Raw genomic sequence first — 16,737 nt, 5'->3', positions numbered from 1 at the left:
ACACACACACACACACACACTCACTCACTCACTCTCAGGAACCATTCCAGTTTGGAAGATACCCGACCCTTTCCTTAGGCAAACATTTGACAGGAAGGCAGGTCCTCCCCATCTTTTCTAAGTGGTGTTGAATATGCAGCAAAGCATTCTTATCTAGTTTATTACTAAATAAACTAATAACTAAATATACTTTCTATAGCAATATGTTTAAAACTGCTGTTGTATCCTTGCATGGTTACCTTTATTACAAATGAGCCTGGTTAAATGCARTTTCTTTTCCCTCTCTTCCGGTGAGATGCACAGTGGACTCAGGTAGATATTGAAGGGAACTCTGCATGCTTGATAGCTTAATTTGAAGTGGGATGATGGTATTTCAGAGTCTACTTGCGTAAGTGTAGCGTCTTTTATGTGCTCAACAGAAGGACTTCGTTGGAGTTTAATTAATGAGAAAAGTGGTGTTGACTAATTCTGCAGAAGTCGGTTCCTTCAGAGGTGAACTGGTATTTTTAATCTGACCTGGATTATTGTTATCTGAAAGCCCGTTATACAACAGCATTAGGAAGCCTTATGGGAAAGGATTGTTTAAAGCATCTGTGCGAAACTAAATTCTTGTACTCTAGACAAAAGCCATTCAACGTAAAAGATGCCATTGCTCCTGTGTGAGTATTGTGAGGAGTGATTTACTGTAGCTTATGAAAGGGGAGGTGGGAGGGCAGCGTTGCAAAGGGGCACACGTGCCCTTCTTGTGGGTGTGTGTCAAAGAGCTCATAAACCTGCAGGACTAACTGATGGAAAACAGGTGTTGCCAAGAGTAGCCTGTGGCAGGATTACAGGTTTTTTCCTCTGTGCTGCCTTTTTCCTGTGAGGAAAGAGCCCTTCAGTTTAAGTCCCCTCTGTACACGAAGCCAGAGAAGATACCGTCCTAAATTCTCTTTAAAAAGCTGGAAACCTACCTCCACCCGACCCTCCTCAAAAAAAATCACATTCGTGATTTGCTCATCACATTCGTCTTCCTCCAGTTCAATTTTTCCATCAGACACAGTCTTATTTCGTGCCAATTAAAATAAAATGCCTATGTTACTATCTAGTTCTCCTCGCGCAAGAAATCAGGCATGCAAATGCCAAGGATAGCGATAACCCGTCTTCCCAAAGTTCACTCTGTTTGAGCATGATCCAGGATATCCTTATGTATTCTGTGAAGACTAGACATGCAATATGTTTTTTCATTTGCAAAGTATGAAAAAAGGGTATTACATGTGTAAAGAAAACTTCTGTAAATAACTTGATACAAAAGTATGGAATATATGCTTGAGCACTTGCCTACCTTTTGTTTAAAATCAGAAAAGCAAGATTATCCACACTGTCTGACTTAATAGCAGTGTTGTATTGGGAGGGAAGTTAAGAGGCATAGCGATTCTGATTTGGTAACAGGTTCATGTGGAAATCATCTTAGCAAAAATATGTTGTTGCATAAATTTTACAAACTTTCAATATTTGGAGAGACCTGCAGCTGTTTATGTAAGTCTACTATACATGAAAATAATGTAATGGTTATTTTGCACTTATTTTGGCATTTGAAACTTTGATATTTTACAGTTAGCTGATCCAAGGTGCAGTAATATTTTAAGTGTGTGTTAAAATGTTGGTGAGTAAAAGCCAAGCAAGCGTTAGTGCATGTTTTGCAGGCATTTGGAGAAGCAAGATCTGTGTATAGCAACCCTGTCCCTTCAGCACTGAAGTCCACATCTCCAATTCTATGCAGCAGAATACATGAAAAGGAGGCAAATGAGAGTTGAAGCCTTAAACAGTTGTTCAGAGTTGTTCCTTGTTTCCTGAAGATGATACTGCCTAAAGTTGATGTAGAATAGCTGTGCAGGGTATCTATAAATATTTCTTTGGTCTAAATATAGTTAGAGCAATGTACAGTTCTCACCGTCAAATGCTGATACTCAAATAAGAAAGGCTAGGGAATAGATTAACCATTCTTTTGGCTTTGATTATTTACATCCAAGAGTAATAAATCCAAGAATGAAGTTGATATATTGACAAAAATATATAATCTGCCATTGAAATGGGCTACAGTAGCATTCACTTTAAAATATATGAATTACTACTACTTATGAGTCGAGCGTACTGTCAGCTAAAAGATCTGATCACAACTGGGAGGATATGTGGAAACGTGCTGGAATAAAATTGCACCTTTCCACAGGAAGCATTGAGGTTTACAATAGGGTTTTTTTACTCAGTGATCTCCTTGACAGACTTTGGAAAGTCGTAGCATTGCTTAAATGGAGAAGATTGACCTACCTTTCTAACTTTGCTGTAAATCAGTACTCTGCACTGCGTTTTGTCAGTGGAACCTCCACGAGTCTGAGCGCTGAAGTTAGCAGCCTCCTCCCTTGAGTATGAGGAGCTGCGCATTTACCAGGGGTAAGAGAACAGGAAAATTACCTTGTGCTCTTAATTCATCCTGCGRTTTACTTCCTGGTATCCAGCTGGTGTAGCCAGATCATGAGAGTGATGATAGCTATTGCTTACAAGGCTTAACTCTGCAGAATATCTAAACAAGTACAGCTGAATTTACTTTTCATAACTGTAAGTGCCACTGATAAGAATTAGACTTTATGACCAGTATCTTTACTCCATTTATTTGCAGATCATTTAACAACTTCTGCTTGCTTCCATTTCCGGGAAAAYGTATAATATTTAGCATCATTAAATACTGATTATGCTTTTAGGTGTGTGATGTTTCTTGGTCAAAGCTGCCAACTCAAGATGTGAATACACAGATATTTGCAAGTAAACTTGACAGATCTGGGCAAGTCAGTGATGGGCCCAAATAAAGCCAATATAATAAAGCAGGATGTTACTTGTTTATTGTGTCAGTAGCTATTGACTGTAACTGTAGTGTTATAGACTTGCTCTGTTATGGATGTGTATTGGAATTTGGCTGTGAAACTTGTTCAACAAGAGGCAGAATTTGCCTATTGATACAATAAGTACATTTGTAAGTTAAATTACAATTTCTATGTCTAAGCTGAAAAAAGAGGAGAACATTAAATAGAAAGTACTGCCAAATACTTTTAATTATCAGCTTACCAGTAGCTGATCAAACACTGACATAAGACAACTTTAGAAGAAAATGATGAAGACATATTTCTTCATCTTCTGACTTGCCCCAAATAGCTCATTTCATCTTTCTGAACTTTCTTTGTGTACATAGTAGCTGTTCAGGCAATATAAAATTCCTAGAATAGTAACTCTTTAATTCCACGTGTCACTACTATGTATTTAATTCCCTTTATTGTCACTATAAAAACTTAAAATATCTGTTCTATATGTAACTCTGCACTTCTACTTGTTTTCCTTGGGGAAGTAGTATGGATAGCTGTGACCTTTTATTTAGTAACTGATACTTAAAATTTGTTGAATTCAGCAGAAAGGAGTGAATGACTGAAAAAGAATAAGAAAGCTTGAACATCAATTAAGAGCGCGAAAGGATCCTCTGTTGTAACTGGTTACCTGAAAGAAGCTTGGGGGCGAGTGTTTGTGGAAGTGTGCTGTGCTGTTTTCCTAGTGCTGTTGTCCCTGTGTCCCGTCCTCCCCACTACCTCAGCSGAGGGTTCTAAAGCGCTGTCCGCTCTGGAAGCGCACCCTGGGAGTAAGAAAAGGACTGTAAACAAGAGTGAGCTGCCAAAACACCTCTGATCTCTAATGGTGCTGGACAATTCTTGAGTCTTACGGGGATGGAAATATTTTCCCTAGCGTTGTGATACTGAACTCCCTGTAAATTCTAAAGTTGTAGTTGGTGACCAAGTTACCTGACAACTCAATCTGAAAAGTTGCCTTAAATAGAATAACCTTATAAACTATGTGCCAAGGATTTTGGATGAACACAAACCTTAGTTCCTCAAAGAAAGGTGAAAAATCACTGCTAAACCATAATGACTGTGGTGCAGGTCAGTTCCTCCTTTCCATGGAGTAGGGGTAGATCTCTCTGCAGATACAGGGTACTTAAATATAGTTGCACTTCTACCTAAGCCTTGTTACTAGTACAAATACTATTTCCCTTTGCCTCGCCTTTGTTAGTTAATTTCTCTGCAGTAATTATGTAATTCYTCAACTATCTTCCATAAGGCTATTTTTCAAACCTAGCAGGCTGGCCTGTTTTCTGGAATGATATTCTGACATCTTTTCTACTAAAAGGAGCATGCCAAAGTGGTGCTTTTTTGGGGTAGCTGTCTTGTGGTTCAGAGCCAGCTATACTTTTTTTTTTTTTTTTTAATAAAAAAAAAAGCTGTGGAATATGAAAAGACTGTTTAGATTGGAACTGCCAGTATGTTTGAGGGCTTGCAGCAGGCTGGGGTTTTTTTAGTTGGAGATCTAGTTGCTAGGGCATCGTTGAGTCATTTTACTGATGTATCTGGATCAGTTTATATCCTCCTTGTGTTGTGAAATTTAATCTCTGTCATTTCTCTCTGCATTTTTGTTTCCTGGGCAACAACCTGACTTTCAAAGCCAGTTTTCTTCCTTAATCCCTGCTATCTTATGATGATCAATAAGTCAATAAATACTGACTTTGAAATACTGACATTGAGTTTTAAAACTAATATCCCAAACAATTAAATAGGGAACATGGGGAATTCARACCTCTTGAGTTATTGCTTCAGGCCACAACTACTCCTGCAATAGTTATAACCTTTCAAAAACAAGCACATTTCTATTACAAGGTGTGCTATAACTTTTTGGGATAAGCAATTAATATATACAAGGTAGCACCATTAAATATATTATATATATATATATATATACACACACACACACACACACACACACACACACTGAAGTGTTACCTAAGTATTTTGGAAAAAATAATTTCTGAGATAAATCTTTTTACCAGCGTGTTTGTTTTAACCAAACTGATTCTGTAGCATTCATGTCCATGCCTATCAGTTTTATTTCAATTTGACTGCACTGTTGCCAAGCAACTATAGTACGACTCCTACGTTTGCCTGCCTACTCACTACTCTGTTATCAACTAATTTATATTCAAGAAAAATGCAAGGAACCCTAAGTACAAGGAAACCTGCTTTCCTGAGAGCAGTCTGACTGTGAAGCCCTTTAGCTTCCACCTTCTGTGGGCAAGCTCTGGACAGAGCATAGCCCTACACTGTGAGAGGCAGTGCTGTAATTGCCTACGTATCCGCCCATGATTTTTGTTTCCTAACCTCCTAGTCACATCTTTGTCTCCTATTTGTGAATATAAACTCACAATTTGTCACGTACGTGCATTTGGAAAACCCCAGAAACCCGTTTCCACTTCCACGCTTTTGTCAGCACACTTGAGCCTTTGAAGTCCAGGTAGCAAGTCCTCCAGTATGGGAAGTTGCAATTTGTCCTGAACAACTTCTGAAAAAAATAATTTTTTTGTAGATAGCATTCACTGTTCTCTGCATAGTCTCATTGTAAGGGAAACATACTCAGAGCACATAGGGGTGATTCCGTGAAGGGTCTTTTTTGCATCCAGTAGGATCTGGCATCATGTACTGAACTGTTCAGCAAGGGTGCATGTAGTATTTCATGTAATTCTCACAATGTAATATAATCTACTGAAGGTGCTTTAGTCTTAGCCTCCGTTTAGTGATCTCTGTCTTACCTTGCAACTAAGCTGCTCTAAACTGTGTAGGATAAAGCCATGTGAATGAGATAATTCTAGGAAATACCTAATTTTGAAAATGATGAGTAGGTTGATATTGTTTTATAATGAGTTAATGCTTAGCAAATACTGTTCAAAGAGACTCAAGCAGGCAGTGGCTCTTTTTTTTTTTTTTTTTAGTATTTATGGTAGTTGGTAGAATTTACCAGTTTGTATCAGATTACTTAACCTGGGAAAATAGATAAAGCCTGTGCAAGTGGACATTTTTTTTCAGACAGCGGGTAGCTCCTTTCTGTAATGAGGCACTTCCACAGGCCAGTGAAGCTACTGTGTATGTGTTGCTTATGGTCTAGATAGTCTAAGCTTTGACTTAGATAACTAGTATTTGTCTACRTAAAGTGCTGTTTTATTTTATTAGAGAGCATGAGAGCTACCTCTTTTGTAGTGGCATATGCTTTAGGTGTTTGCAAATCCTAAAGAGTAGGAAGGGTAGGTTCTATGTCACAGTGATCTCATCAGTTTATTAATAAACAATATTAGAGAAAACTTGAGTATCAGGGTAATGTAATTTGATCATACAATAATTTCCCCCATAGGATAAGATGATTAGCCAAATACCTGTTTAAGATAGGTTTGTTTATTAAAACAATATCTATTCAGTGATATTACTTGTCCCCAAGAGTATATGGTAGCTAGGCATATTTGAAATGAAGCACCACCACTAATTCAGTTCAGTACAAACTTAACTTTATTTTTACTTAAATGCCAATGAAATAACTGTACAAATTCATTGTRTGACATTTACTTTGCTGTTAGAAATTAAAATACATTTCTGGTTATAGAAATATTGTTCACAATTGGAAAGTTGTGATTTCTCTGACACCAGTGGTTGTAAATGGTTGACAACCCTCATTGACACCTAGGAGAAATAGGTGGAGGACTCCAGTCTCAGGAGTGAGGTTTTCTGGGTTTTGTAGCACCTTCATGCTACAATAACTGGAAATCAAATGGCCTGAAATGAATGGAAAACGTTTAATAAAGGTTTGTAATATTAAGTGAATACTTCTTATTTTTTCAATGAACTTGTTCTTCAGTTTTCATTTCATGCTGTTTGCAAAACTTTACCTGTAATATATCAAGTACCTTTGCCACATAATTTAAATTATTGTGCTAGAGTGGACAGAACCATGCGTGCAACTATTTCTACTCATTGATGGTGCAGCTATCAAGGGAAATAGCATTCATGCTCATCCTTATAGGACAATGATTTGGGCATGTTCAATGCCATGGATTGAGTTAATGTTTTAAATCACAAGGCCAGTTCTAGGATTGTTTAAATAACAGTTAGCTTGTCAACTAATTACGTAATTGATTTATGTTACATAAATTGATTACAAATTGGCTGTTATTTCGTTTTGCAGTTCAAAAAATAGTGGTTTGATGTATTCTGGCCAACTTGTGATATTCTTTTAAGCATAATGAAATAATTATTTTGGATTTTTGGATGTAACTTGAAATAAATTTAAGGCGCTTCATTTCATTAATTTGCGTAGGTAAGCTCAGTGTTGTCCGAGAGTGTCATGGCATTGAACATCCTGTGTTTTTTCTCTACTTTTATCTTTTTTAAAGTACGGAGAGCGAGAAATAACTGGCCTAGAGCTTCAGAGTCGAGACAGAGCAAAAATAGAAATCAGCCGTTATCACCTTTCCCATGCCAAAGTTAGACCACATTGTCTTCTCTATTGATCTCTTCCTAGTGGACACTATGGCATTGTCATATTTAATTTCTAAATTCAAAACTGTTGTTCTTCATATTTAAAATACTTAATACATATGAAGCAAACATAGATATACATGCTAGCCATTTTCGAGGAATAACTTCTGGTTAGTGAAACAGGTTCTTTTTTTTATTATTTTTTCCCTTCCTTTTGCATGTCATCATAACTTACAAAGGATCTGTACTACTATATTACAAGAATTACTGGTTGGCAAGTCAAGCAAAACAATGCAGATATGATACAGGCCTTCTGTTTTTTCCAGATGTTTAATGACAAAACCATACATAAAATCAGTACTTAAAATTCTGATGTTTTATTCTGTGCAAGTAAATTAAAAATTTAAATACAAAATAAGCACATTTTTAAAAACAAAATCATAGGTTAGTTTTACTTGATTAAGACATAGTAAAATAAGTAGCAGCTTAGTATCAAGACATTAGTGTGCAGTTCTTTAAGAACTGTTGTTCTCTTTAGATCAGAGTCAGAACTTTGAGTTTCTTGTATTTTGATTCACTTTTTTGACCTGGATGTCTTTACTCCAGCTATGCATCACAGGAATAAACTTCACGAGACTACAAGCCCTTAGCCAATAAACGTTACCACTGCATTAAGCGTTATAACATAAAACAAATATACCTCACAGATACTTGCTTTGGAGGGCGCATGAGTATTCAAAATATTTGTTGTGGATTCCTCTTTCCTTAAGGTAGCAGTTGTGCTTTGAGGCATTTTAGAGTAGTTTGTTGGCATTCCACTGGTAATGCTCAGAGTCATAGGAGTAGTGGATGATCCTGTCGAATGAGCCATGCTTGAGTTCACCTCAGTCGAATCCTTTATGTAGATCGTGTGTGTGGCTGCCGCTTCATGCGAGCTCACTTTCCCGGTGGTCAGATCTTCTGGATAAAGGAGTAGTGGTCGGTCTGTGCTTGTAAACAGTACAGTTTGGCTTAAGGTAGCAATTAAAGTAACCTCCTTAGCTTTGAGTTTTTTATGCAATTTTGTCACTTTGCTTGATTCGGTTGCCATTGGAGAAGTAGTTCTGTCTGCTGCCTTCATTCCTTTAATCATGAGGTTAGGCTCTGGGACCGTGGGAGCAGCCACAGTTGGCGTGGTGTTCATCCAAAGCACCGTCTCGTTAGCACAAGGAGCCCCTATGACGTTGGCAGCCGTTCCTTGCACCCATTTAAGCAAATAAGGGATATTTTGTTTGTCACTGCAAGACCACGGGTTGTTATATAGTGTTACTACTTGTAGCTGAAGGAGTTGGTCAAAAGCTTTGTCAGGAATGTATGTGAACTTGTTGTTGTGCAGGTAAAGGCTGGTAAGGTGTTGGAGTCTCACCAGCGTTCCCGGAAGTATCTGTGACAGGAAGTTATTGGATAGATCCACTGTCTCTATGTTGTAGGGCATATTGGTTGGAACTGTCCAAAGTTTGTTGCTACTGAGATTGAGAAACCTGAGACTGCTCAGTGTGTTGTTGATCAAAACAGCTCTTTCCACCATGTTCCTCGAAACATCGAGCACTCTAAGATTCCACTGGTAAGCTGTGTCAAGTTTCTGAAGAACTTTAATGTTGTTATTTATGGCATATAATTCCCATAATGACTTGGGCAGATGAGCAGGAACATTCTTGAGCCAATTATTTGAAATATCGAGGGTCCTCAAATTGGTAAATCTGGTCAGCTGATGATCAAGATCTATAAACTGGTTAAAGGACAGATTTAAGTATGTAATGTTGTCTTGAAGTCCATGTGGCAGTAGAGTTAAGTTTCTGCCTGAACAGTCCACATTCCTGTTGTTTCCTGAGCATGTACAGTTAGAAGGACAAATACCCAGAACAGTGGGTATGAAAAACAGAAAGGCCAGCAGGCAGGTAGATGTTTTCAGTACCTGGTGTTCCATTGTTGCCTGAAAATAAATATACCAAAATAACGCCCTTTAAATCCATATAATATATTTTATTTATTTTTAAGGGTTGCCTTTGCACTGACTACTTGCAGGAGAAATTAAGTTAAAATATCAATAAACCCCTTTGTGACATAGTCCTTTTTATAATTGTTCAAGAGAGACTTTACAAAGCATCCCTTCATAGACTGTCATGTTGTCTGGCAGAATGAGACTTGTTTTTTCATCCTCCTTTCCCCCTCAAGCTCAAATGAGGGCTTTCTTCCGAAAACGCAAGTCTCTTCCAAATGTTATACAATGTCTGCTTCTTGTTTTTAGTGATTTCAAGCCTATATTATATTTGGAATAATGTGTTCTTTTATACCGGATGAAAAAATGGCTGTCAACTGGATCTGCTTTACAAATCTCTGCAGTAATGTAGCAGTCCCCCCCATACATGCACACTATTTGCTTACACAGAATTGGTTAAAGTACATCTTAAATTGTTAAGAATTTTGAAACTCAATTTCCATTCTCATGCCAACATACACATTAATATTTTTTCTTATTATAGTGTTAATTACATTTTCAAAGCTGGTAACACATGTTTGAAAGCTGAATTAATGTTAGAAAGAAATCTGACGCTGCAGCAAATTTCTGGTGCAAGCATCTGTCATCAACTAATAATTTTGATCTTATTACTGTCTCTGGTTTTGTAGTAGGTTTTTGTGATTAAAAACAAAAACAAACTTACCGTAGTCTCTTCTGCAGTATCAGTACATCATTTCTGTGAAAGATTTGAGCTTAGAGGTCGTCTTGTTCTAGAGAGTAGCTACAGTTGCTGTCTGTGGATTGTGCTTGCCTCTTCAGCTGCATCGTATTGCTGCTAGCTGGGGCTCTGCAACCACCTGATCTGCACTACATCGAAGGACTGCAGAGCTGTCGTTGGTGCTGACTCAAATTCATGGCAAGGCGTGCATGTTCTATAAAATAGTTGGGTTTTGTAATTTGAATTAGTTAACTTCTCTGTACATTTTTATAGATATGTTATTGCATCCAAATATGGCATTTAAGTTTGCCTGTGCAAAGAATGTCGCATGGCATTTCTGTAGGCTATTTTAGCTTAACCTATGATTCCCTTTWAATGATTCTATTTAAAAAGTCTTCTAAGTTGTGTTCCTTTTACTTTCATTTAATCCATGCTTTTGTAATAATGGATAATATTAATTTAGGCTTCCTATCCTGAACTTTCTACACTGCCAGAGTATCTTTTTGTAATTTAAAAATGTTCAATTTTCTAGTTCCTAAGATCAGGCTGCCACTGTATTGTCAGATAAAATACTGCTCAGCTTGTAGGATTTTACAGATTTCTATAGGACATCTTTATCTGAATTTCTCCACACAATATGGTAATAGTGGGTATGGTTTATAACACTGTTAATTTGAATGTAGTATAATGTAATAAGCCTTCAAAAGAAATAGTTTTTCAGGTACGCAGTTTYATACATCTTATGTAAATGGTAAGAAACTTTTAACTATCCTTCCCTGTGCCCACTGCATGCACAGCAGCATAAAATGCATATGTACAACCTATGGCTTTAAGGTTTTAGTGGTAATTTAAAGATTTTTAAGTTTATTGCTGTTACATGTGCAAACAAGTGCTCTGTGCACCATTCACAAATATATTCCCTTCCCCAGAGAGTTCAAAATTACAAGCTCTTCGCTGTTTTGCAGAGATGTCATGGAAAGGTAGCTTTGGCATCTAACAGCCTCTTGCTATGAGTCTAAACATTCAAATACTGGTAACGTATTTTGTTTTTAATTTACCTCTGAAACTACTTTCCAACTACCCCAAAAGTTATCTTACTAAAATGCATGATTTTAGGCAGGATACTGAGCTTCGCTTATACTCAGGGCCAAGACAGGAACCTGTAAAAATCTTGGACAGCTTGAGTTAAAAGGAATCTAGTGTATAGACAAAATAAAGTTTGTATTAATTGAGTGCATTCTAAAAGTACTGCTTCAGAGGAAGAAAACAGTAAATGTGCACAGCTAATTCTGATGCTCATGTGCCTGGATGTTCCATGAACTCTTTGTATTTTGTCCACAGAAACCGAAGTATCTAGATAAAAGAAAGTTTTTTGTTTTCTGTTTTCTTATATATATATATATATATATATATATATACTTGTTCTTTCTACGTGTGGAGCCATTTCAGCTTTTGAGTGTCTACTACTTCTATTACCTTCTTACTTGCACTATTCTCTGCATTACCAAAAAGTAGTGTGAAGTGACTAGAGATTCTGGCAATGGTATTTTTTGGCAATAAAGGAAGTCTTACTGCTATTAATAAATAAGAACTGATGGCTATTATGGGGATTTGCTTTAAATACCTGCAGTCCATTGTTACCAAATCCTTATCTGGTCATATGCAGAAAATAGACCTTTATCTGAGTGATAGACAGCATGTATGTGTGCCAAGAAACATACRTTCTGTTTTTAATTTGAAGCTTTGGACCTAAACAAATATTCAGTTGTGCTTTAAGTATGCAGATGAACAATGCATCTTTGAATTAGAAAGCTTTATTAAAATTAACTTGTAAAAGACATTCTGAAAAAATGAATTCATTGCTTTCAATTAGAGTCTCGTAGAAAAATCAATTTTAGAAGCTCTGAGTACATCTGAAGCCATACTCTGCTTCTTGAATGTGTCTGTGTGTGTATATATACGCTTATATACACATACGTATATGTATATACAGGCATACACAGGTGTTTATACTGTTTTTGTAGTCTCTAAAATCTGGAATCACTAGGTGTCRTGGGCTCCATCCCTACTGTGTTTTGAAATGGTTCGCTTCAGGCAGAAACAGGTTGTTTCCTTTGTGAAAGCTGAAGTTAAGAAATGCTGGGGAACTGCCTGCACTGTGGTCTCGCAGCTCTTGCCTGCGTCAGCTTCTCCTTTATTGAGTTGTTTAAAGAATACTCCATTTAAGAGAAATGTGAAGCGTATTGGAATGCAGTTTTAGCCATCTACAGAGGATGTTCTGGCAATGGCAGCTGTGGCAGCGATTCGTGAATCTCTTGAGTAGTGAACTCAGGAGGTGGGGGAAATTGTTCCTGTGTTTCCGAGTGTGATTGCTGGTATTCGCCAAGGCCCAGACCTTGACTCTCGGGTGGTTCCCTGAGCCAGTTGGGCGGGGGGGGCAGGTCGGGGGATTCGGGTGCAGGAGCTGGGTGAGGACACGGGTCGCGTGCACAGCTGACTGCTTCTGAGCTGGGTGGCGGAGATGCATTCGTATTGGAAACCGAAGTGCTGGTTACTAGTGAAACAGAGTGATCTTCCGCTGTGGGAGGCGGTTGGCCATCTTTCCTGTCTGTAGTGCAGTTGGATGGTTTCTCTGATGCACAAGAGTCACCCTGTAAGCGTGTATCTTGCCTAAATTTCCAAGACAACGTCGATAAAATCGATGAACGTTTGTTAGCCTGCTCGGATTCCACAAAGACATCTGGTGTGTCTCCATCTGCGTACGGAGAACGACCTGCCCAATTTGTATCAACTAGATGTGGCTTTTTGCAGCATTTCCATAGAAGAATTACAGTAATAGCCATTATCATACTAATCAAAATTGTGCCAATTAACATTGCTGCTATCCAGCTTCCATCGGTGGCTTCTTGGGGTGTTTCGATGATTTGAGGTGCRTGCAAGCTGGATACAGTTGTGCGCRGCTGATATATGGAAATTGTGTCTTCCATTGAACTCGTGGTCCTGGCATATGCTTTTCCTTCATTCATGGAAACATTTGGCAGTATTTTTGTAGAAAGTGATCTCCAAACTTCTCCACAGAAGAAAACCAGTATTATTTGGTTGCTAGCCATTTTCTCACAGCCTATTTAAATATGTCCTCTCCTATAGCAGTAATAAAAGAGAACAAATTAATTTGAATATTAGAGCTGTAAACTGCATTTTGATAYAGTTACAATTTACTGTATATTTACAGTTTACATTTGTCCCTGCTGACAATTTTACAGCAATATTATAGTAGTAAAAATAAGATTAAACTCAATTGTTTAAAATTTCATGCCTGTTCCTATTTGTATTACCGGTAGATTTGTTACCGACTTTAAAAATATCAGGTGCATCTACAACATTATTGATCATTAAGATTTATACTTAAGTGAATATCAGTCATATAGTTTTGCACTTAAAAYATGAAACAATTTTGCAACAGTATTGCCAAAGAGGATTGTCCCAAGGTAAAGGAGRTTATCTTCCCTTGCACCCTAAGGTGTGAGGGATCCAAGCAGAGCCCTGCATGAGAAGCTCTTTACAGTTCTTTTAAACTTCATTTCCTGTTTTTTGCCTCTCTYTTGCAGTTGTCTTAGAGCATAATCATTTTTAAAAAGTTTTCAACTACTGCTGTTGTAATGGAACTTCATTCTAATACTAAACTGTTTATAAACAAATTTCTGCAGATGGGATTAATTTTTTGAATGAAGGAGATCTTGTTCGTGTTAGCTTCCTGAAACAGAACAGATACTCTCTATCCCCGAGTCTCTMAGATTGTTAGATTGTTAAGAATTTCACATGCAACAATGTAAATACATATGAGTAGTAAATTAATGCTTATGAGAACATTATGATCTAAATTATGTTAGGTTCATAACAGRTGGAAAAGTTTCCATTTCATTTTCTTCTATTTCCCTGCTATTCAAATAATACTCACGTGTAGAGTTTGTGATGGTTCATAGTGGCAATGTTTTTGCAATGAAACATGTTCAGTATCCTAGTAYGTGGAAGGTACAGATATTCTGCTCGAGCTTTGAATGCACCATAAAGTAGTTGCATACAGAACATGGTATACAAGTTTTATAATACAGTTTCATTTCAAAACAAATACTAATACAAATATTAAACCTTTCCATCTTGAAGTTGCTTCTTACCTGTACATTTATCTTCTAATAAGCAAACGTATTACCTTTCTCGTTTGAAGCTTAAGGAAGACAGACCGTGTGCTTAAAAAAAGGCAAGCAGCTTTAAAATGGCTTGTCTGATGTTGAAGTAGGCTTTTTGCAACAAAAGAGGAAGTTTACCAGAGCTTACTGCAGGAAGTGTCAAGATTAGAGAGATGACTAAGAATTTTAGCTCAGCAATGGCATACTTTAAGAACAAAATTTCAGTGCTTTGTTTTAATAAAACTCAAATATTTGAGTGTTTGTGGTTTTTGTCCGGAATAGTCTAAGCATGTAGAAATTCCTAAATGCTTGTTTGCCTGTCTTTGTTGAAAATAGTWATAGTTACTTCTATGTAAATCAAATTATGTAGGTTTGGATTGGATTTGAATCTTACTGATTTAATTTCACTGATGGTTTTGATGAGCTGTCATGATCATTAGCTGAAACGCAACCTTAGCTTCGTTGCAGTTAGCCGTAGAAAGCTATCTGATCACAGGTGGTGATGCACTGGCTTGATGTGCACCTTCACTTGCCTTGGTTGCATTAAAAGGCAGATAACTACAGGTTGCACCTTTTGTCTGCCCATATGCCTCATTTTTTTTCTACTTGGGCAACTTTGGTAGCTGCTGCAACTGTTAGTTGGGGCCTGTGCTTTGCAAGCAGCTAAAGAGACAGACTGCTTCCCACTGTCTGTCCRTACCTTTTGGTAGCGTAACCCAAACTGCTTTAGTTTGTCTAGGTGTGCTGCCTGGCAAAATAACCTCTACAAATGTGTCTTCACTGCGTTTTACAAGTGTGTCCTGCTGGTGCCGTATAGCTGTTGTCATGTATCTATCTGTTTCAGTTTCTCCTTGCTCCTGCAGCAAACAGAYCCTGATCCCACATTCACATTATAACTCAGTTTCTTGAGTCCTTCATCTTGTTCATGTTCTTTTCAATCTGCTCAGCCTCTCTTTTTTTTTTCTTACTCTATCTTTTGTCACTGTTTCTACCTTTATCACTATTTCCTTTTCCTTCTACTTTTTTCTTCCTTCCACTGATAGGATCATGACTCTCTTCCCTGCCTCCCTATTTCATGACACTGATGTTTTTTACCACTCCTACTTGCTGCTTACTAACAACTTCCTGTGTTCCTGTACCTGAACTGGCTAATTCTACTTACAGAGCCATTCTCCTTTTTGAGACCTGTGATCTTCCTCTATCTGAACAGTTTTACTCCAGGTCAGATTCCCACCTTGGTTAGCTTGGATTCTTTTTCAKTACTTGTGCTACCTTTGCTGTTGCTTAATATGCCTTTTTTTTTTTTTTTTTTTTTTTTTTTTTAAAGGAAAAAGTAACTATGATGCAACATCCCCCATCCTTTAGCTCACTTCCTTGCAGGAAAGGTGAAATGTTTTCTAGTCGTCTGTAAATACTAGGTTGCCTCACTGATCTGCCAGTCTTCCCCCTATTATTCTTCTGTTGTTTTTACTCACTTTTTAGAARTGCCTGATGTAGTCACCTGCCCCCTGTTTGCCTGTTCCATTGCCCTGTTTCCCTTCCAGCCCCAAATTCTGAATATGTGGATTGCAGTGGAGTCTTGAAGTTCTTCCTGTTATTTCTTCCCAAATCCTTCCTAATCTGTTTTTTATTTTTCATCTCCACTGAGCTTGCTTTCTAATGATTCCCAGTTCTGGCCCAGACTTGCAACCTGTGTCCAATTTTATCTTCCTTACTATGCTAGCTACCTTTGGCCTGGGCTGTTGCATTTTTTTGAGATCTTGYCTTCTCAGTTTCAAAGATACTGTCTTCTCCTTGCTTTTCTGTTGCTGCTTTACTTCACCCATAAGCTTACCTGAATGGGCATGAAATGGAAGATAAATTGGGGATTTAATTATTCTTTCAAATTCATGTAGCCACTTCATGTGTCAAATATTTCAGGATGTTTGAACTTTGTCATCATGCTGTTTTGACACTTGTAGCCATGCTACAACTGCTCTTCTTTAACCCAAGAAGTAGCCTGTTAGTGTGTATGGGATGGTAGTGGGGAACATGCTTTTACATGTGTACCTCTGTTTACTTTCAGCTTTGGGAAAACTTTCCTCAAGCCTTTGTTCCCTCATCTTCCTTTAWTTTTTTTTTTCCAGAAAAATTGACACTTTTGCGCAAATTTATCTTCAAGATTTTATGGAAAATAAAGCACACCTACAAGCAGTTTTGTTCAATCAAGTCACTATCACTCCTGGCATTTTATGGTTTTAAATATACTCTTTAATTAATAACATTGGCCTTTTGCTTACAAGCTCTGGGAACAAAGATTGCTGTTTGTAGCATGTACATAGTGGAAACCTTCTGCTACCTTGGGGGGGCTCAGCTACCTCCTAGCTTCTTGCTGTGATTGCATAGAGGTTGCTTAATGATTAGAACATAACAGCTATATTTCTAGGAAAATAAAATTTTGGCAAGGTACACATTTAACAAGAA

The 16,737-nt window shown here is 37.6% G+C and overlaps 3 protein-coding genes across 4 annotated transcripts in view; 1 reads left to right on the top strand and 2 right to left on the bottom strand.

The window, feature by feature from the left end:
* Positions 1 to 16,737, top strand: part of NF1 (neurofibromin 1) — a 112,827-nt gene that overhangs the window by 58,804 nt on the left and 37,286 nt on the right. The gene's annotated exons all lie outside the window — the stretch shown is intronic.
* Positions 8,017 to 9,336, bottom strand: OMG (oligodendrocyte myelin glycoprotein). Its single transcript, XM_085310767.1, has one exon. The coding sequence runs from the start codon at positions 9,334 to 9,336 to the stop codon at positions 8,017 to 8,019; it is 1,320 nt and encodes a 439-aa protein (XP_085166893.1).
* On the bottom strand, positions 12,336 to 13,224 carry EVI2B (ecotropic viral integration site 2B). Its single transcript, XM_085310766.1, has one exon. The coding sequence runs from the start codon at positions 13,195 to 13,197 to the stop codon at positions 12,352 to 12,354; it is 846 nt and encodes a 281-aa protein (XP_085166892.1). The 5' UTR covers positions 13,198 to 13,224; the 3' UTR covers positions 12,336 to 12,351.

The sequence above is a fragment of the Rhea americana genome, unplaced genomic scaffold, assembly GCF_003343005.1.
Source record: "Rhea americana isolate MKP2758 unplaced genomic scaffold, rheAme1 scaffold_325, whole genome shotgun sequence".
Taxonomy (NCBI): domain Eukaryota; kingdom Metazoa; phylum Chordata; class Aves; order Rheiformes; family Rheidae; genus Rhea; species Rhea americana.
Note: the sequence above shows the minus strand (reverse complement) of the source record. Positions and strands in the feature narration are given on the sequence as shown.